At 37.3% G+C, this 23297-nt stretch overlaps 1 protein-coding gene across 1 annotated transcript; it reads right to left on the bottom strand.

Annotated features, from left to right (window-relative positions):
• Positions 1 to 1195: 1195 nt before the first annotated feature.
• STARD6 (StAR related lipid transfer domain containing 6) lies at positions 1196 to 23220 on the bottom strand. Its single transcript, XM_068562461.1, is given in 7 exon segments — positions 1196 to 1546; positions 5264 to 5450; positions 5565 to 5571; positions 7915 to 8041; positions 20217 to 20266; positions 20456 to 20545; positions 23026 to 23220. Coding segments are annotated over 7 exon segments (861 nt in total). The 3' UTR covers positions 1196 to 1341.
• Positions 23221 to 23297: the final 77 nt, after the last annotated feature.

Here is a 23297-nt window from a genome sequence, read left to right on the forward strand (position 1 = left end):
GACTGGACTTAGAGCCTGATAATCCAGGATGATCTCATCCTGAGGTCCTTAACTATTACATCTGCCAAGATCCTTTTTCCAAATAAGGTCACATTCAAGGTTCCAGGGATTTGACAAGGATGTACCTTTTGGGGGTCACCATTCAACACACTATAGAGGGGAAAACACTGATGCCGAGTGGGGATGGAGGCTCACATCGTGCTGGGCCTTGGGGACACCAAGGATCAGGGAAGCTGACTGGTGACTAGCTCTTCCCTGACCTAGCTGGTTAAATCTTGCTGCTGCCAGGTGAGGGTGGAAGCTCACTTTGCCACTGAATCCCACTACCACCACCCCAGCAGGGATATCACAGCACCACACCTGCCTCTGCCGGACGGAAGGTGGAAGCTGAGCTCCCTGCTCAACCTTGCCGACACCGCAGGCTGGGGGTGTCCAAGCACCACCGCCTGCTTCTGCGGCGCAGAGATGAGGTGAGGTGGAAGATAAGCTCTGCTTTGCCCACACGGTGGGGTAGGCGCAGTTTTTAGGTTGGTGTTTGGCTGGTGTTCTGCTGGGCCCCCCTTTGGTTTGTGAGCACTCTTATGGCGAGGAGGAGCAGAGAAGCAGGCTTTTTCCTAAAGCCTCCCCCCTCTCTCTTTTTTCCTCTTTCCTGTCAGCAGTCTCAAGTTGGAGGCTTCTGCAGCGCCCCGTCTGGCATATACGGATGGCGATAAGGAAACCCAGAGAACTCACCGCTAAGACATTCCTCAAGTCCCCAGGTCCTTGGCCAGCTTGCCTTCTTGCCACCTATGCTGGAGTCTTCCTACGCTTGTCTGTTGTGGTAAGTGCAGGTCTTCTAGTTTTACGAGGAAGGACTTTGGGGGGAACGGGCTACTACATTCTGGCCAGACCAAAAATTGATTCATGATTCAGCTGCAGATTCCAGATAGCAGTTGTCAAACATTCTAGTGGAATTCTTTTCAATTTTTATGTTCATGTTTCCTACAGTTATCAATTTAAGCAGTAAGTGAAAGAAAAACAATTTAAAATATATTTTAATCTTTAATTAATGCTGACGTCTGACTGTATATGCGTTCTTATTGATGTTTTCTTGCAGAGCATTTTCCAGGGAAAAAAAGCAAAAGATAAAAGTGCATTAAGAACACTTGTTGTTTAACATTATTCTTATATGAGATTAAAAACTATATTTAATGCTTCTCTTGTGCAACTATGAGCTCTTATTTTCACAAAGTACCTTCAGTAGTTTGTTCAAGAATACAGTTGAGAATAGTGTAACAGTATTTATGCATATTGACTTAGAAGTAAAAGGCAGTTAGCTGCCACACATGATTTTAAATGGCCTCATTTCTTCTTTAGGAATGACGAATGCCCATTATGATCATGACATCCACGTCCTGATGGAATTTTGTGTGTTTTTACTCCATCTTTTACATTGAGGAGGAAGCTTATTAAATTGGAAGGCATTGTTGCTTCAATTATCGATGGGGCCCATTTTCCTCTCATTTCTGTCTGGACAAACATCACTAGTTTGGAATATGCTGGGTTCCTGTAAACAAAGGAAGAGTTAAAAAATATAAAGAATTCGTAGGTTTATCTATTGAGTTTACAAGTTTATAAGGAGCAGGATTCTCATCTTATTCACCAATGACTGCTCATATAGTGCTTATGACAGCGTAAACAGTTACTGAAGGAAGGAAGGAAAAAAAATGTAGAGTGATTTGCACACTCATAAATAACTATTTTACATAAAAATATTAAGTAGTCAGACTATATCTTAAAGTCTTCAGTTTTAGTTATCATTTCCTTTTTGTCATTTTATTGACTTTTTAAAATTATAAAAGTAATATATGCTTATATTTTCACAATTCCCCCTCACTCTGTTCACCAGAGATAATCACTATTTATAACTTTGACTGTACCTTTTCAGGTTATTGTCTATGGATATACAAAGATAGCATGTATGTACATATATGTATATGTACCCCACATATACGCACATGTACATTCTTGTTTTTACAAAAATGAGACATATTTATTTTTCTGGAACTAGTTTCATTTTCCTCTTAGTATGATATCATGCACCTCTTTCTGTGTCAGTCTATACAGATCAGCTTAATTGTTTTTCATGACTGCACATGGTATTTCATAGTCTATTAACCAGTCCTCTATTGACTGTCATGGGGTTGTTTCTCACTTTTTGCCACTGTAAATAAAGCTGCAATAAAGCATCTTGTAATGTATCCATTTGCACTTCTATAAATACTTACATTGAGTTTCTAGGTCAAAGTTTTTGTCCATTTAACATTTTGAAATGTTATCTCCAAATTGCCTTCCAAGAAGACTGTAGTATTTTACATTCTAACCCAGTGATCTTCAGACTAGAGTATATGAAGACTTGCCAAGGGGTATGAGAGACTGAATAACATTTAAGGGAATAAATTTTCAAATCTCTAACTTCCATGTAACTTTTCCTTAAACTGATCTGAGAATACGTTTCTGATGGAGATGTTGGCTTTTCTCTTGCCACCAGCCTGTTCACACCACCCTTCTATTATTGCTTTACAGAACCAAGGGATGCCTGTCATTCCCCCCTGAATAATACTGAATGGTACCAAGGTGCTTTACTCTGGCATATAAAAATCTTTGAGATGCTAAAGGGAAAATTCAATCTATTGGAAGTGAGTTGAGGAAGTGAATGACAGATGACTGGGTAATAAAAGCTTACCAAGTCATGTCAATTCTTTGCTTTCAATAAAATGTAAGGATCTAATTGAGTTGTCACCTGATAGGTTGTTAAAAACAATTTTTGATTATAGGTCACTATGTAATTCACAGTACATAACTCAGAAGAATTTCAAGGGATTGAATGACAGTGCTAGGGTTACACTCTCTCCATTTTAACTCACTCATTTATGTGAACAAAGTTTCTTATGCTTATTTTATAAAAATGCAAAGTAGAAGTAGACTTGATATTAAATGTTGTCTCATTCTATTAGATGGGATATCTAGATCAGCGCTTTTGTCCCATGTTTTTTACAGTTAAATGAGTGTAACTGATAGAAGCAGGGACTCTGAAGCCAGTCTGCATAGTTTGAAGCTGAGCTTTGCTATTACCTATGTGTAACCTTGAGAAAGTTAGTTAATCTCTCTGGGCTTCCATTTTCTTTTCTGCAAAATGGGGACAGTAATACAACCGGCTTCGTGAGGTAATTGTGAGGATCAAATGATTGACTTATTTGGTATATGTAAATTGTAACAGTGTCTGGCACATAGTAAGTGCTAAGTTTTGCTAATAATATGTGTTTCCAATAACAATTTGCTTTTATATTGAACAATTATGTAATATATTTTTATTTTTATCAATGTGTAATAATAACAATTTAAACCAGTACACATATATATATTTTAACATTTAGATACTTGGGGTCATAGAAAATAAAACAAATTTTAAAAATTAGGTACTTATTTTTGCTGAGGTATGATAGAAAATAGATAGATAGTGATTAATAAAAGAACCCAAAGCATAAGATGTATTCTATTAGGATAAAATTATGCAAGGGAAAAAGAGTAAAAATATGGGATCAAGGAGAAAAGAAATGACATAAACTTTCTGACTGTTAAAGGTTATATGTATTTTGAAATTGATAATGTAATGGTGGGTTTCAAGTTGTTATGGTATTTAGATTCCATTGGATGCACTTAGAAGGATGATATAACCATTTTTTTAAAATGTCAGGATTTAGAGTATGCTGGAAATTGCACCCTCTTAATAAAATGCTATGAAAGATTTTAATATCAACTTAAAAATGTGCAAGGCAGTATACAGTTTTACAAAATTATCTTGGGGGGTTTGAAGACCACTGCTCCAACAAACCGTGAGTGTCTATATTCTTACACCCCCTCTATGCAGGGTTTAGACTATTTTTACATTGTCTCAAATGGCTGGACTCACTAGCAGTTTGTATGGTCTTAAATCTCTATTTGAGTTTACTAGGGCTTTACACACTTAACAAAGCCTTTCCAACATTTACTGTAGGGTACCTTTACTACAGATAATATGTTTTATAAGTTTACTACAGGACTTGGGCTGCATGGAAAGAGAAGGTACAAAATTACTTTTTTGTCAGTACCCTTCTCCAGCAGGATGCTAGGCAGAGTTTCCACCCTAGGTGGGATATCTAAATCAGAGCTTTTGTCCTATGCTTTTTGCGGTGGAAAGGGAATGGTGACAAGGAGCAAGAAGGGGACTTTGCCTATGAAGCACACTTTAGGTTGTGTAGCTTCCCAGAGTCCCCACCAGCAGCTGATGTACCTAGCTGATCTGGAGTAATAATCCTTCCCTGTTTTGTTCTTTCTTGCTGTGGAGAATAAAGTCCTGGCCATGGATACAAAACTGATGGATGGGCAGAAAGGCCATATCGTCATCAACATAATCATCTGCATCAATGATCCTGTCCATTAATGTAAATATTTGTGAATATCTTTTAGTTCTCTAATTCAGTAGAGAAAATATTAAGGAGTACGGGGCTAAATATAATTTTATTTTGACTTCCTTCACATAAATATTTTTCTCATATTGAGTGGTTTATATCTGACCACTTTAAAGTTTTACACCTGGTTTTATGTGTCAATATCTTTTATTTAATATAAAATCATTTAACAAAAATTAAAACGTAACGAATTTGTAGAATGATATACATTGAATTAATATATATGCATTTAAAGCCTATGTGTATTGGATGTTACCATCTTATCCCTAGGCTGGCCACCTGTGGGCAGTGACTCATCTCTAATTTCTCCCTTTCTGAATTTACCTATTGGATGGCTCATTCTGCAGGTATCTGTTCTCAGTAGGTAGTCCATTGGAAAGAATTTATTCAAGGTAAAGCATTCATTGCTGATAAACGTAACTGCATTATGATTCTACAGAATTTACTTTTAATTTGCAAAAATTCCTTAATAATTCACAGAAGTGACTCTAATGGAGAAACATAAAACATCAGGTTAAGGTTAGTAGGAGGGGGTGAGGATGTCTGTATATATGTGACTAGTGCCAGAAACCTCAAATCATACTTTATAGGGAATTATCCATTCTGATTATGCTTAAGACAAAAATACTTAAAAAATTATCTTCAAAATTGTATTTAGGGGCAATTTTTTTCCCAAGAGAATATACCAGAACATATTTCTGGTGAGTTAGTTAATAAATTACAAATTGAACTAAAAAACTGTTAAAAAATAAACATATGGCAATAACACTTACTCTTGCAGAGGTGAACATATATAGCCACAAGCATGGTTACAACCACGGATATAATTTGAAGATGAAGGATATGCTGGAAAATCCACTAGTAGCTAAGTGATTAAAAAAAAATTAAAATGAAACTTATTCCACAAAGATGAAAAATTCTGTTTCCAGTAGCATATTTTAAAAGATGTATGACATAGCACTTGATTTAACTTAGTTATTATCAGCAGTGACATTAGTTTTATACATATGTATGTATGTTTGCACATTTGAATGTATACACAGGCCAAAAATGAAAAAATATCAGTATGATCACTACTGTCCTCTCAAACTTTTTCATGTAGTACTTTGAAAGATGCTGTTATCTTTCACATACAGGAAAAACTGTTAAAAGTATTGTTCAATTACTGTCTGAGATTTGAAGCAGAAATCACGAAGAAAGAGACTATTCTATTAGGATAGTGGGTTTATAGGCGTTTTGGTTTATAAATTTTTAAAATAAAATATTTGATGTGACACCCCCAGATAACAGCCCTCAGAGTCACAAGCAAACGTAAGTTCCTGATATGACTTCCCCAACAGCGCTTCTGATCAACTGTCTCTCCCACTTCCCAGGGCCTTCCCCTTGTGAGCCCCTTAGGTAAGATGCCCCCTGTGGAGCTTACCAAAACCCTGCTCTTCTTGGTTCCAATTGATCAATCTGGCCTTAGCCCAGGAACCCCAAAGCACTCCACCCACAGACACTAACAAAGGCATGTGCCTCAGGTCCTGCCTCTCTCTGTCTGCAACCTGCCTTGACCTCGCCACATGGGGCCCTTGAGGTATGCTGTACACTTCTTCCAGGACCTGTGAGTAATAAACTTCTCTATTTCAATTTCTCTTATGGTCATTTGTTGAACCTGGCTCACTATTGGCACCCTGTGCTCCACTAACAAATGTTAATTTAACAAAGTCTTAACAGTCCTTCCTGGGCTGTGATTAAGGATTAACAAAGTGCTGTTGACCTCATTTGTCTAGTGCTGGTGTCATGTGTTTGACCACCACCATAACCCTAGAGTAGGAATCCCTTCCTCACCAATGGGGTGAATGAGTCAATTAAAATTCACCCCTGGAAGTGAATGCTACAAACATTCACTGGAAGGCAGACTAATTCTTCTCACAGTATCATGTGATTCAGAGTTACTGTGGTATACTGGAAAAGGCATCAAATTTGGAATCAGGAGATCAGGTATAAGTCCTGGTTATACCATACATTGGCTGTGGTGACCTTGGGCAAATCACAAAATTCCTCTGAACCTGTTTTCAAGTTTTTTGATGCCAAATCTAGTATACTCTCTATTATTACAGCTGACTTGCAGCAACAGCAGAAATATCTGAAATGCTAATGAAACTGTATAATTAGTATCATACAATCATGAATGAAACAGTCCAATGTTCGGATTTTCATTTGTGATGGGCCATGTTCAAATCCCAAGAAGGTCATGGACAGGTGTTCTTTGTGGATAAGAACTTCAAGGCCTCTCTACAAGATGAAACTGCTTTACCTTTCTGGGCTTTTCTACAATCTCACCCCCATCCCAGATTTCAAAATCAGTTTAATAAAAGGAGGTAAAGTTAACCTACAGAGTTCTAAATAAATGATAAGGTGATGGCAGATATGTGGGCCATTTGTTTTGATGAGTGAAATGCAGCTTGGAGACTCTAAGAACCAAAGACTCAGTGATGTGGAATTTTACAAATGCAACTGGTTAAGTTTGCATTACTCCAACGTTCACATTTACCAGCTCCTTCTAATAAAGTTATTATTAGCCAAACAGTAGGACTCAATGTTTAAAAGCCGCTTATGAGGTATAATTTACATACCGTGAAGTCTAGCAGTCTTAATAAGTGTCAGCCCTATACTTTGCTGTACCAGAGTTCAGAATCGCTCACCCCACTCCTGTCTTCTTCCTGTTTCTCCATCTTTCTACCAGCTAACAGTCTTTCTCATTTCATTCATTTTTTTCTCCTCCTGAGCTTTCACTCTACCCTCATCTCACCCTGATCTTCTCTCCCCTTTTAAGCCCTATTTGCCTCTTGCATTCTGTCTTTCTTTCTCTCACCTCTATGATTTTAAATTTCTATTCCATTACCTACATTTTTCTTTTCTGTTTTTATTCTCCCTCTTCATTTCTGAGATAATGTATTTGAAAGTGTTTCTAAAACCACAATATAATGTTATTTCACACTTACTCTTTAAAAAAGTCACATGCTGTTTGTTCTTAAGTCCTTACAGTGTCTTCAATGTTCCTGTTATCTAGTGTATTATGACTAAGATAAATCTACTGACTTCCCGTCAACAAGGCATGCTTAATCTTTTTATTCCACCTAATGAAGGAAGTGAATCCATGAGTTCAGTCCCCTCAATAACCGAAGGCACACATCTGCAGGAGAGCTGACCAAGTTCAGAATGTGGTATTCATTTAAAACAGAATAAAGGTAACTGGAATTGAACTCTTGACTAATAAAGAAGGAAGTTTTAAGCTTTTTATAAAAATTTCAACTTGATTTGAATCTATAAAATACAAAGTGTCCACATAATACAGATTTAATAAACTCAAATCACTAACATAGAAAACTAAAAGTGTATTCATACAGTGAAAGTCCAATAGTAAACAGTAAATTACCGAATCAATTTTTTGTACCATGTTGTACACTTTAAATGATTTGTCCCATGTGACTCTGTTTTCAGGTTTCTGGAGGAAATCAGATAGTTTAGATGTTGATTCTGGAATTATTCCTTCAACACGATATCTATAGTTAACGAAATGAAAATTCAAAATTTAATAAGTTTAGTCTAAGTTGAAAATATAATGCTATCACAGTATAAAGTACACTGATTTAGCAAATAATGTAAAGAAAACTTGAAGGTAATATCAGCAATTTAAAATACTAATATTCAATTGGAAGTAGCCAGGTTTATATAAATATGCATTGTAATAATTAATATAAATTATTTAAAAATTCATTTTTCTACAAATTTTGTTTATAATGTTTCTATAGTTGTCTTTTTAAAAATTTATTTATTTATTTATTTATTTGTTTTTGGCTGTGTTGGGTCTTCGTTTCTGTGCGAGGGCTTTCTCTAGTTGCGGCAAGCGGGGGCCACTCTTCATCGCGGTGCGCAGGCCTCTCACTATCGTGGCCTCTCTTGTTGCGGAGCACAGGCTCCAGACGCGCAGGCTCAGGAGTTGTGGCTCATGGGCCTAGTTGCTCCGCGGCATGTGGGATCTTCCCAGCCCAGGGCTCAAACCCGTGTCCCCTGCCTTAGCAGGCAGATTCTCAACCACTGCGCCACCAGGGAAGCCCTATAGCTGTCTTTTTAAAGGGGCTACTTTCATTTAGAATTTTTCTAAACTCTTTCTCATAAACATTTACCTACTGTATTTATCATAAGCCCACTGTAACTGATGAGAAGTTTGTGTGGTTGTGCAATATCTTGTGGCCTTAATTCTTAACTGAAGGATGTAATGTGGTCTGAAGCAGAGGTCAGCAAACTTTTCAGTAAAGGGCCAGATGGTAAATAATTTAGGCTTTGCAAGCTTCATGTTCTATGTTGCAGCTATTCAACTTTGCTAGTGTATCAGTGAAGCAGCCATAGACAATATATAATGGGCATGCTTGTGTTACAATTAAACTCCATTTATAGACACTGACTTCTGAATTTCAATTATTTTTCACATGTCAAGATTTGGAGAAGTAACTAACCTTTATGTGAATCCATCAATAGAATTGGGTTGGGCTATCACAATCAATGAAGTTAGGACAATGTGAGAAAACTGGATTAAAACCCACTATTTAGCAGTAGGTTGTTAAATGAAAATGAAATCTGAATAATATTGGCCATACTTTCTCTCTCTGTTAATCATACTTTCTAAACTAAGGAGATAGGTTTAAGTAAAATCAAAATTTTAAACCTCTAAAAAGTTAAAATTTTTGGAGGAAGTGAGGTAAAAACTAAATGCTATTATTACAGAAAATAGTTGTTATATTTATGAAGAGTTCTTCCTCTGAACCTTGTTTTTATGATTTGGTAAACAAGTAAGTCATTAGACTATTTTTTTGTATGCTAGTCTCTCTTTAAAAGCTCAGCTGGTCCCTAGTTTTCTCTGTGAGATATCCTAAAATTTTCTTAGTATGTAAGGTTTCCTTCCTTCAGATCTACAAAGTTTTTAAGAGCTTATTATTAATTAAGCTCTATAGAAGACAGTGACAAAACAACCTGAATAATTATCAGGTCCTTTGAAAAAGAAGGCAGATATAAAACAGTTAAAATTTAAGCACAAAACTATTGTTAAGGGGTTTGTATATACCTCCCTAGATTGCTTTTTTTTTATTAATCTGTTCTCTCTCTAATTATATTGTAAATTTTGAGGATAAAGAATTTTTAACCTTTTTGTATTTCTAACTAACATCGAATTAGGTGTCTTTTATTAAGCACTTACTATATATTTACTGATAATGACTACCCTTAATCTTTTAATAGCACTCTTTTATTGACTGAGTGATCAGACATTTACTATTTATTATGTTGACCCTTGAACAACGTGAAAGGTAGCGGTACTGAGCCTCATGCAGTCAAAAATCCGTGTATAACTTTGGAGTCGGATCTATGTATCTGTGGTTCCTCCATATCCACAGTTCCACATCCAAAGATGCGATCAACTGCAGACCCTGCGGTACTGTAATATGTATTTATCAAGAAAAAATCCACGAAGTTAAAACCCGTGTTGTTTAAGGGTTAACTATATATATACTTCAGCCTAGCAGAGAGTCAGACATATAATCAAACAATTATTAGATGGTTTGATAAGTGTTGAAGAGATAGAAAGCAAAAAAAAAAAAAATCAAGGTAAGAAGCGGAATAATGTGCTGAAGCTCTTTTTTGGAAGGTTTGCCCAAACCCTTTTATAGTTATTCATTATAAAATTAGGGATGGAGAATATTGAAATGGAGGACATTTAGGCATCAGCTGCTTTGTTTCTTCTATTTTGGAGAGGAAGTTTTGATTTTTAACTTTAAGTAACAGTACATACATTACATATAATTTACAAAAGCATTTTGCTTTTTTCATTCAAAACTTTGTTTTAAAATTTTATGCATATGGATAGCTATACTTCTTGTATAATATTTTAAATGCTTAATATAGAAGTTCTCTATATTTTTAATTAAAATCCTTTATTAATTATGTATATTGCAAATATTATATCTCTGGCTACAGCCTACCTTTTCACTTATTTCTTTTGGTACAGAAGTGTTTCACTTTACCATAGTCAAATTGACCAATATTTTCCATTGTGGTTTGTGCTTTTTTATGTCTTCTACAAGATATCCTTCCCTACTTCAAGATCATTAAGCTACTTTCATACATTTTATTCTAAAATTTTATAGTTTGTATTCACATTTAGGACTTTAATCTACCTGGAATGGATATTTGTGTATATGGATGGTGGACAGTGTGAGGTCAGCATCTAATTTTACTTTTTACATATAAATAATCACTTATGTTAGCACAATTGATTATAAATAGTTCATCCTTTTCCATTTTTTTGTAACGCCTTATCTGTTACATATCAAGTTTCCACACATGTGTAGGGCCTGAGCATACCCATATATTATTGCAGAGCCTCCCTGACATTTGAAAGAAGCTCCCTAGAAAAGACAGGAACTTATTAAAAACTCTCTTGATTGAAGTTGGCTTGGAATAATTCTAATAATACTTTACACCTGTATCTGCATAGTTCTTTACGCTGAGATACTTAATATTTGATTTTGCTGATGTTTCATAGTTGCTAGTACACACAGGCAATAAAATTAAAATGTTAGGAGAGTAGCATATAGAGTCAGCCCACCTGTTTTCAAATTCTAGCTCTAGCTCTTACCAGTTATCTGACCTTAGGCAGGTTACTTATTCGAAGTCTTGGGTTTCTCATATGTAGAGATAGTAATATTTACCTCATAGGGCTGTCATGAGGACTGAATAAATTAATATATTTACAGGATAGTACATGGCATGTATTAACTGTTCAATACATGTTAGCCATTATTATTTCACATATATTGATTCTTTTATGATAGTCATCCCACTCTGCCTTGTATTATAGGTATTTATGTACTTTTCTCTCTTACAAAGACTAAAAACTCCTTGAGGAGCAAATTTGCTGGATAAAATAATGAAAAATTAACTTTAAGAGGTTTTTTTCTTGAGATGTCAAGATTATAAGCTTTACAAGTATATGCATTTTGTTTTGATCACCACTATACTACCAGCACCTAGAAAGTAATTAATGAATAACTGAATATAATGAACAACATCATTTTAAATAAGTCTAGATACCCTGCTGAAAAGTCATAGCTGGAAATCATGCCTTTATAAATTAAGTGTCTTGGGGAACGTCCTGTTTTGACCTCATAGTCTTCCCCACTCCATTCATTCATTCATTCATTTATTGTAGGGAAAAGTCTTAAAATACTGTGACTTTCTTTTAAGATTGTCTAATTATTAAATATTGTATTCACATTTAAGCCTGTAATTCATCTGGAATTTAGATTGGTATAGCTATGAGGTAGAGATCTAATTTCAAATGTTTACATCTTTCTGTTTATCATTCATTAGATAAATACTTAATTGAGCACTTACTATGTGCCAGGTATTGAGGCTACAGGGGTGCTGCAAGACAAAATGTTTCTTACCCTCAAGCTGCTTTGTGATAATAATAATTAGAGCTTCCATTTACTAAACACCTAATATGTGCCAGACACTGTGCTAAGAGCTTTGTGTAAAGTATTTTACCTAAACCTCACAACCCTTATCTATATAATTATTATTCTCATTTTACAGATGAGAATACAGAGACTTGGAGACATTAAGAAATGTGTTCGACCCTCCTACACTGTTGGTGAGAATGTAAATTGATGCAGCCACTATGGAAAACAGCATGAACGTTCCTTGAAAAACCAAAAATATAGAGTTACCATATGATCCAGCAATCCCACTCCTGGGCATATATCTGGAGAAAACCATAGTTCGAAAAGATACATGCACCCCAATGTTCATAGCAGCACTATTTACAATAGCCAAGACATGGAAGCAACCTAAGTGTCCATCAACAGATGAATGGATAAAGAAGATGTGGTATATATATATATATATATATACAATGGAATATTACTCGGCCATAAAAAAGAATGAACTAATGCCATTTGCAGCAACATGGATGGACCTAGAGACTTTCATACTAAGTGAAGTAAGTCAGACAGAGAAAGACAAATATGATATGACATCACTTATATGTGGAATCTAAAAAATAATACAAATGAACTTATTTACAAAACAGAAACAGACTCACAGACATAGAAAACAAACTTATGGTTACCAAAGGGGAAAGGGGGGGGTGGTAGGGATAAATTAGGAGTTTGGGATTAGCAGATATAAACTACTATATATAAAATAGACAAACAAAAAGGTTTATAGCACAGGGAACTATATTTAATATTGTTTAATAAACTATAATGGAAGAGAAAAAAAATGTGTTTGAGTTCATAATAATGAGTGATTGAAACTCTGACTGCTTCTCAATCCCATACTCTTTTCACTATATTATACTAATACATTGGGGGGTAGTTTACATATGTGTTTCTATGACTTGGATATGAAAATTGTTATGGGAGGAAAGAAGAGTCCCTAATATACATATAAGTTTATCAGCATTTGAGGATTTGTGATTTTTGATATCTTCTGTTTAGGATAGGGGTTGGCAAACTATGTCCCATAGGACAAATCTAGCCTACTTCCTGCTTTTGTAAATAGTTTTACTGAGACACAGCCATACTTATTCATTCATGTATTGTCTATGTCTACTTATGTATTGTGCTCTTGTGCTATCATGGCAGAGCTAAGTAGTTAGAACAGAGACCACAGGAGCTGCAAAGCCTAAAATATTTCCTCTCTGCTTCTCCACTGAAAAAGTTTGCCAACTCCTGGTTTAGACTGTCTACTCAATGGCTAATTGTTCATTTTCTAGTCATTTGTAAAGGTGAGAAAAGTTTGTTATTGGTATTAAATGACTGCAAGGCAGAAATTATTTATTCTGCTTCCTATAAGATTATGAAATATAATTAAAGTTGTGTCTTGGGTAGAGGGTAGGTTACTAGTTAAAAAGTACCTTACCTTGGCCTTCCCTGGTGGCGCAGTGGTTAAGAATCCGCCTGCCAGTGCAGGGGACACGGGTTCGAGCCCTGGTCCGGGAAGATCCCACATGCCGTGGAACAACTAAGTCCGTGCACCACAACTTCTGAGCCTGTGCTCTAGAGCCCGTGAGCCACAACTACTGAGCCTGCCTGCCACAACTACTGAAGCCCGTGCGCCTAGAGCCCCTGCTCCGCAACAAGAGAAGCCAGCAAAATGAGAAGCCCGCGCGCCTCAACAAAGAGTAGCCCCCGCTCGCCGCAACTAGAGAAAGCCCGCGTGCAGCAACAAAGACCCAGTGCAGCCAAAAATAAACGAACCAAATTTTAAAAAATGAATAAAATCTATCTTTTAAAAAAAAAAAGTACCTTATCTTAATTCACTAGTTAGAGGTGTACTGGAGTTACTGGCTTTTAAAAAATATGTAAATATCATGCCTCTTTGAAAACATAAAACATCTCTATGTCTTGAATACTTGAATCTATCACTCAATGAGCAATTCAGTATCTACTGTGTTCAAGACTCTCCAGAGATATCAATTTTGTCATATTTGAATCTAAGAACTATATTTTTATATCTATTGATCATTAAAATGAATGGTTCTTTGGATATTTTACTAAGATCTATAATAAGGCTTCATGCTCATTATGAATAAAGTGACCAAGTCAAATTAAAAATATTTTAATTATTCTCTTGTCTCTCACAGTTTCTGACAAGCAAGCTTTAGCTGGTATGTGGGATAATTGATACATGAAATTATGTTTCTTACAGATCATCATTTCATGAAGCAATGAACACCTTTTAGTAAATGTGCATTTGTTTCAACATGCTAATTTGAACATGCGTCTCTAAATCATTTTATAGCCTTTTATGGCTTCTGTGAATGAGTACTGCTGAACAGTAAACTAGGAGGATAAGGGAAGAGAAAAACAGTGGAAAGTGCCTGTTTTTGCATACTAGAAATTATAAACCTGGGGAAGCACCTGTAAGATGATAGGCTTTTTAGTGATCTTATTTTTGGCATTTCCTATGTGATAATTAGAGTTGGGAGTGGGACTTCCAGAGTGGCTATGTGAGGAGCTAAGGAAACCCTCTTCTACAGTCACTGAACTGGTGAACATTACTTTCAAAAACTACTTAAATTCCCTAGAAATTGACCTAACAGCACACAGGAAATGAAGAAACATTTATTCAAGAAAATCTACTAAATCTAGGTAGGAAAAGTCAGAGTCTGTAGCATTTGAGCCACAACCTTCTTCCAGCCACCCCCCCTCACTCTACGGTAGCTTTGCTCCATCTGGGTGCAGACTAGAAGACAGGGGCTCCCTCTCCCCACCAGATCCAGGCTAGGGCTATGGTTTCATCCTGGGATCAGCAGGACACTGACATCTCTCATCACCGAAACTCTCAGCTCATGTTGTAGAAGCTTTCCCCGCATGCGCTGCTCAGAAGACTAGGGTTTCCCGACACGCTGATCTCACTGGTAGGGTGAGGGCTTTGCCCAAGGCACAGTAGGCTGTGAGTCCTGGGGCCTAAATTGCCCCTCACCCCTAGAATAACAGGAGCAAACTGAGAAAGTCATGGTACCATCTTTCCCCTATGCTACCCACTTGCTCACAGAGTAGAAGTGTCACTTGGCTTCAGTGTATTAGTGCACAGGTCCTTACTCAGAGCAATCAGAGTGAATGTTAGGCTGCCCTTAATCAGAGTAATGAGAGTAGATATACGAGGTTGCCCACACTCAGGAGAAATCAGAGTGGGTGTACTAGGCTGCCGCTAAGGAACATTCAGAGTGAAGTACCAGGCTGTCCCTAACCGAGAAGCAATGAGAGCTTTGTACTAGGCTGCCCTTACTCAGACAAATCACGCTGGATATGCTAGGCTGCCCATACTTAGGAGCAATCAGTCCAGTATGTGGCTTGACTGACTTGCAAGCATTCCCCAAGCCACACACAGATTAAGTAGCGAAGGGCTGAAGTCTTACTGGCTCAAGAGACTTAAGCATAATCTCTGAGTCATCACTGGCTGAGCAATACGCTATTCCGAGCACTTTAAAATAAAATCACGCTCGTCGCTGGTGGTCTGGAAGAATGTGTGTACCCCAAGGCTATGTCCTCTGAGGAATGACTGGTGGCACAAATTCCAAGCTACTGGCCCCCTGGCTACATGCAGGGCAAAACCATAAAACTCCCTGAACTGTGAAAACAGTTCCCAAGCCACACACAGAATTGACAGTAAAGGGTAAAAATCTTACTGGCTTTGGGTGCTAAGCACAACTTGTGACCAATAATGGCTTATGTTAACCTAGGGATGACCTATAGGATGCCAGGCTGAAAGATAAAAACAAGGACAAAAATCAGAGCAGGTATATCTGAGGCTGCAGACTGGGAGGGAACAGACTTCACGGAATTAGTCCAGACAAATCACGAAACAAATAAACGCCCAAGCAATAAGAAGCCCTGGGTGAGTGGGTGGAATCTGTATCCAGAATTGCTATATTACCTAAAATGTTCCGTTTTCTTTTTTTTTTAAGGATTAAAAAAAAAAATTGATTGATTGATTTTGGCCGAGCCACACGGCATGCAGGATCTCAGTTCCTCAACCAGGGATCGAACCTGCGCCCTCAGCAGTGCAAGTGCAGAGTCCTAACCACTGGACCGCCAGGGAATTCCCTAAAATGTCCAGTTTTCAAGAAAACTGTGAGGCATGCATGCAGAGAAACATGGAAAGTGTGATCTATACACAGGAAAAACAACAGGCAATAGAAACTATTTGTGGGATATATGAGTAAATTTAAAAATGAAATTATTTAGCTTAGTGTGTGACATACAGTAGATTAATAGGGGAATTAATAGGGAACATAGGGGAATGTGTCAGCTGAACTGTGTGCTGGTAGGTCTGTATTTCATCTCTTGAGGGTAGAAAGGAAAAAAATTCCAACCAAAGAACTGGCCCCCTTCTCATGCATACAGGCAAGTGCTCAAAGCTAACCACAAAAGGAGCTTTTTGGGTGGGAAATTAATAAGAAAAGGTGAAAGTGCTGAGAAAATATCTTCAGGTTTTGTTGTTGTTGTTCTGTAGTTATAAGGGAAACAAATATGTTTAAATGTTTTCTATTTGGCAGCCAATATAACATAACTAAAGTCCATAAATTCATTCAGGAAATATTTATTAAGTGTTTATGTGACAGACACTGTTCTGGTGTTAGGGATACTACGATGAACAAGAGTTTATTTCTAGTCTGGTTCCTGTTCAAGTTCCTATTCTCAAGTTTATATTCTAATAAGAGAGACGTAATAAATAAGACAACAAATGAAGAAGATAAATTTCATCTAGTGATAGATGCTGTGAAGAAGGTAACAGCAGAATAGGGTGGTAAACAGTGGCTTGGTGTATTTGAGAACTTTGACCGGTTGGCCAGGAAGGTCACTCTGAAGAGAAGCAATGAAGCTGAGATCTTGAAAACAAAAATGACATCAGCCTTAGAAAGATCTGGGTGAAGAGCACGCTAGGCAAGAAAAGAGCAACTATGAAGGCTCTGAGATGTCTTTAAGTTCAGTGCATTCATGCAAACAGTAGTCTTACGTGGCTGTAGCATAAGGAGAGCAAGGATGCAGTGGTAGGAGAGGTCAGAGAGGTAGGTGAGGGCCAGATAGTGCCTTGCAGAGCATAATAAAGCCTGTAGAAGATTTTAGGCAGGGGAGCAACACTGAATTATATTTCAAAAATCTACTTTAGCCATTGTGTGAAGAATGGGGTATAGCTGAGTAAAGGTATATATGAGGAATCCACTAGGAAGTTACTGAAATAATCCTTGAGATGAGAGAGAATGATAGTAGGGAGATAATGAAAAATAAATCACTTCTCTCTATACATACCTAGTCAATTAGAGCTTCTATTAGAATCCAAATCTGAGATGAGTGACCCATTATCTATCTAGGTCAATGTTTTGCAAGCATGTTCTCTGTTGAAAACATTTGGAAGAGTCTGAATTACAGTTTGACAGCTTTAGGACTTCTCTGAACCTTAGAGAAGAGAAAATAGTCTAGAGTGTTTTGAAAAACTTGACAATGCAACCCATGTTCCCCCACAGGGCATTCTGAAGGATAATTTCTCCCAGACACTAGTTTGGCAAACCATATTAGACCATGCTATATATCCCCAAAGTGTGCAATGTTTACACTTGGTCGTCCAGTCTAAATTAACATGCATATGTTTCTTGCTTTGATTATTTATAACCCTATAAATAAAACTGTGAAGCTTGAAGTACTGGAAAATTTTAAGCTTCCCTAGCTTTTTCCCTTGATTTATTTGACGGCAATCTCACCTTCTTCTCATTCCAAGCTGAGGGAGGTAAACGTTTCGACTGAGGCAGACCAACCTGATCAACATGTTCAGATTGATTTCCTTTGGAAGAACCTAAATATCTGCCCCAGCTGATTTAGAATAATATAGATATTTTGAAAAGTATTAACTGCTCCAGTCACAATCTCCTTCTCTACATAAACATGCTAAATTTAGAAGAATCAGTGGGCCGTGCTTGACAAAACAAGCATGCAAAATTGAGATTTGTGTATCTTCTGGCAGTCTTAATTTTGAAGCTGTGCTTGATATTTATTGGATGACAGTTCAACTGTAAAAAAGAATTAAAAGAGAGTTTGCCAAAATCAATGTGTGATAGGCAGCCTCTAAAATGGCCCCCAGTGATCTCCACTTCCCGGTATTGACACACTTATGTAATCCCCTTCCCCTGAGTCAGGGTTGGATCTAGTGATTCACTTCTAATAAACTGAATACTGCCAAAATGATGGGGGGGGGGTCACTTCCAAGATTAAGTTACAGAAAGACTCTGGCTTCTATCTTGTTTGCTCTTTCTTTTGCTCTCTCCTAAATCCCTCCCTCTGAGGGAGGCAAACTGGCATGTTGTGAATAGCCCTATGGAGAGGCCCATATGTCAAGAACTGAGGAAGGCTTCCAGCCTAGAGCTGGCAAGTAGCTGAGGCCCCCAGTCTAACAAGCCCACGAAGAACTGACTGCCAGTGACTGTGTAAGTGAGCTTGGAAGCAGAGCTGCCTTCAGATGCGACCTAAGCCCCAGACCACACCGTGACTGCAGCCTTGTGACAATCCTTGAGGCACAGGCACCAAGCTAAGCTACACCTGGATTCCTGATGACATAAACCATGAGACAGTGTCTGTTAAATCAATAAGATCGGGGATAAGATATTACTGTGTATTAATAAATAAACTAGTATGCAGTGCATATACATTTCTCTTAAAGCAAGTGCAAAAAGTTTCAATTTTTTTGGTCTGTGTAGTATGGCATGTAAGAGTACAATATCGTTGATGAAAAATTTCAATAAAGCTTTAAAACAGCCTTATTGAGGGTATTTTTTGAATGGCTCTAGGCATTGTGTAGAGCACCTTGTATAAAAGTACCCAGCAAGTATCTGTAGAATAAATACCTTCCAAGGTTTCTTTGATGCATAGCTTGCTGTCCACACTGGCCTGACCTGGAAGGCACCAAAAAACTACAACAACCAAAAGTTTACTCCCATAGTGTGCCTGGGCTTGACCTTACCCACTCCCTGCTCAATCTATTTTTGAAAGTGCCACTATTAGAATCATTAATTATTTAGATAACAAAGGTAGGGATTACCTTCCTGATAATTATTAAAATGAATAGGAGAAAGTATACCAGCTTTGTCCTACAGTAAAAAAATTGAAATGAAACACAAGATAGATAATTATAGTCAGATGAAAAAAAGAGCAATAAGCACAAAACAGAGTAGTGAAAAGAAGGAGTGGACCCCTACCCCTCAAAAATAAACTAAATAATATTTGGTTTTCTCAATAACATATGATGATCTGATGGCATTAATGTGATATCACGAGCAACAAATGAACAACTCTTAAAAAGAAGGTTAAAAATGTCAGCACAATTTCCCTTAGAGTGCTTGTATCTGAAATAACACGATCCTCAAAAATATCCTTAAGGGGCTTCCCTGGTGGCGCAGTGGTTGAGAATCTGCCTGCCAGTGCAGGGGACACGGGTTCGAGCCCTGGTCTGGGAAGATCCCACATGCCGCGGAGCGACTAGGCCCGTGAGCCACAATTGCTGAGCCTGTGCGTCTGGAGCCTGTGCTCCGCAACAAGAGAGGCCGCGATAGTGAGAGGCCCGTGCACCACGATGAAGAGTGGCCCCCGCTTGCCACAACTAGAGAAAGCCCTCGCATAGAAATGAAGACCCAACACAGCCAAAAAAATAAAATAAATAAATAAATAAATAAATAAGTCAGGAGCTAAAAAAAAAAAACAAAACCTTAAAAGCAGCTTACAGAATAAATTATATATGTTAGCAAGAGGAATATACTGGGGAAATAAACTTTAAGTGGTTCATTTAATGGAAAGGTGAAGTGTTTAAAAGACCACGAAATACTGTTAGAAAGAAAATATCAATCTATTTTTATAGTAATTATTTCTTGAAGTGGAAATTTCCTATCTTAGTGAATTATTCACTAGAAGTGATTTTCTTTTCTGATTGTCTTCCGATTTGAAAATTAGGTGGTACATATTGCTCATTTTATTAATTTTACATTTCAACCAAGTGACTTTATAATTAATTGCTACTTCCTGTTCACTATCAAATAACGTTTTATAGCTAATGAAGTAGCATTGAATTCTAGATACATCAATGTCATTGAATTCAAAACAATGATTGTAAATAGGAGATTGTACTTACAGATTTCCATGGAATTTCTTAGAAGCCTTGCTGGAAACAGTTATCTTTTTCTCAAAGGTGAATAAAAATCCACAAACAAATTAGCTGTCAGATACAGAAAAAATGAAAAGCAAAAAATAAAGCAAAAGTAAAAACTTTTTTTTGGCTTGTAAAAGAAAATATTTTTAAAAATGTCTTTGCAATTAATTGTTTCTCATTAAAAAACAAACTCTTGAAACATATTTAACTTGCTTTCTTACTGAAGCCTTAACCACCTTCCAGCCTGATGTATCTCGATAGTAACCTAAAATTTCTTGAGCAGTTTGTTGGGCAAGTGCCTTATAGTCCACCTACCTGCAAAGCTTTAAAAACAAATGACTGGTGAGAATGTAATCATACAAAATTTTTTTAAAATGCTGTATTACATTTTAATACTATTTCTCTGTCTGTCACATAGCAATGAACAATAACTACTTTTGGAATGCATGCATGAATCTCTTCCTTTTTATTCATAGTCTTTCAAGTGAGAAAATGTGATATAGTAAAAAGAGCAGGCTTTGGCTTTGGAGTCAAAGAGACCTGGGTCAAATCCTGTCTCTGCCACAGACTAATTCTGAACCATGTTATTTCACATTTCTGTTTCCTCATTTTCTCAAGTTGTAAAGCTGGGACAATACCTAACCTGGTAGAACTGATATGAGGATTAAATGAAATAATGCACTTAAATGTCTTACCCTTTTGCCTGGCACATAATAGTTATTCAATAAACTGTTATTTCTGACAGCTAAATCATGCTTCCTTTCTCTTGTAAAGCAGCATAATCTGTTGATCATGTGTTACTGGGAATTCAACTTTTTAAAGTGAGTGGCAGTGGCACTAAATGATCTGACCCCTGCCTTCCTCTCCAAAGACAATTCCTACCTGTCTCCTTCTCTCCCACTTAGCTCCACTCATACTGACCTCCTCGCTGTTCCTCAAATACAACCAAGCAACTTCCTAACTCAGGGTCTTTGTACTTGCTGTTCCCTCTGTTTGTAATGTTCTTCCCCAGTATGTTCACAGGACTGACTCCTCTTCATTGGTGTCTTTGCTTAAATGTTACCTCTTCTGAGAGGATCAAATTCACATCAATTCAATTCAAACACATTTACTGAATCCTCGCTAAGGGTTAGACGTTGTGGCAGATGTGGCAAAAAAGGTTGAGTAAGATGCTGTTTCTGCTTTGAATGAGCTCAGGAAGATGGAGTCTCATTGGTCCTTTGGCCCATCACCCAGTTTTCAAATAAGGGAAGCTGGCTGGTGTGGTGGAAAGAATACAACAACACAGAGCTGGATTCAAATCTTGGTTTTGCCACTCACCACCAGCTTTATCATTTTGAGTAAACTGCTTAAACTTTGAACTTCAATTTTCACTTCTTAGATTGGGGATAGTAATACCTATCTCATGGGGTCATTGTAAGGGTTAAGTGAGTTAATATACGTAGAAGTGATTGAAACCGTGTCGGGTTCCTTCTTGGTGATCAAAAAGTTAGTTTTTTTTTTTTCTTAAAATGGACACATTTAAATCTACCTTAAAAAAAACTCTCCTGGGCTTCCCTGGTGGCGCAGTGGTTAAGAATCTGCCTGCCAATGCAGGGGACACTGGTTCGAGCCCTGGTCTGGGAAGATCCCACATGCCGCGGAGCAACTAAGCCTATGCGCCACAACTACTGAGCCTGCGCATCTGGAGCCTGTGCTCCGCAACAGGAGAGGCCGCGATAGTGAGAGGCCCGCGTACCGCGATGAAGAGTGGCCCCCGCTCTCCGCAACTGGAGAAAGCCCTCGCACGGAAACGAAGACCCAACACAGCCAAAAATAAATAAATAAACAAATAAATTTATTTTAAAAAAAAAAAAAACCTCTCCTAAGAGCTGCCTGAATAAACCTTCTTAAAGTTTAATTATCAGCACATGTCTTCCTTAGCTCTCACCTAAAGGCCTTTAGGTGGGATCATAAATCTATTTTCTCGTGTTTAGTTCTCTGGCAAGGCACAGCACGTAGTTGACATGTATATTTGAAAAGCATTAGTAAACCATTATAATTCCTCCTTCCTAGTAGACTCATGGTTACTTTACCTTTCCTAGTAGATCTAGTCCAGAATTTTAATAACTATTAGGACTCTTCTCCAAATCCTTGTGGAGATCTCCATAGCTTTCAACCTGTGAAGGTATGAAGTGGAAGTAGAATTATTTTGATCCATGAATTAGGTAAATATATTTGATAATTTCCTTAATATTTTCTCAGTGTCCTTTATTTATACTTTATGTACTCATTTGGAAACATTTGATATATGTTTCCTCGATGAAAGAAAAAGGTAGTAAGGGAAACATTAAAGATAATGTTTATGAAAAAGAACCTTTAAGAAATTATCTTTAAAAAGAATAGGTTAAAAAGATACTTAGGTGGAATGTGGATAAAAATGTCTAAGTTTTTAAGGTCACGCCATTAACAATCCTTGGCTGGTCCCTGACCTGGGCTTGTCCCAGCATATATAACACGGTTCTTTATTTCCTACCAGCAACATACTTGATACTGAAGGATGAAGAAATTGCAGATTTTTGGAACATACCACTAGCATGTAAACTTCCTGCAGGGACTTTGTCTTACTCATTTTCAAATCACTAGCACTACTTACTGCCACAATAAACATGTGTTTAATTGAACCACTCAACTAAATTTTGTAGCTTCTGGACTTTTTCATTTGCTAAGAAAAAAAGGGAAGGTTAAGCTTAGTGGGCTAGAGAGGGTGAAGAGAAGAAAAGAGCAAACAGCAAGACTACAGTTGTATTACCTGGTGATGTAACATCGGATGAGCTGGAACATATTCAGATGCAGTAATGGTCAAGGATATCTTCACCCATAGGGTCAGCGGAAAATAAACACAAACCAACACTGAGATGGCATCTTTTTCTGATACACCACTCGGTTGAAACTGGATTCTTCGCACCTCATATCCCATCCCAGCCTTGTAGACAGGTTCACACATGTTGTTAAGTGGGTCTTTACATCTGTTTGCATAATCTCCCTCTTTCTGGGCTGCCTGACTGGGTCCCCAATCCGTGC

The sequence above is a fragment of the Eschrichtius robustus genome, chromosome 14 (genome assembly GCF_028021215.1).
Source record: "Eschrichtius robustus isolate mEscRob2 chromosome 14, mEscRob2.pri, whole genome shotgun sequence".
Taxonomy (NCBI): domain Eukaryota; kingdom Metazoa; phylum Chordata; class Mammalia; order Artiodactyla; family Eschrichtiidae; genus Eschrichtius; species Eschrichtius robustus.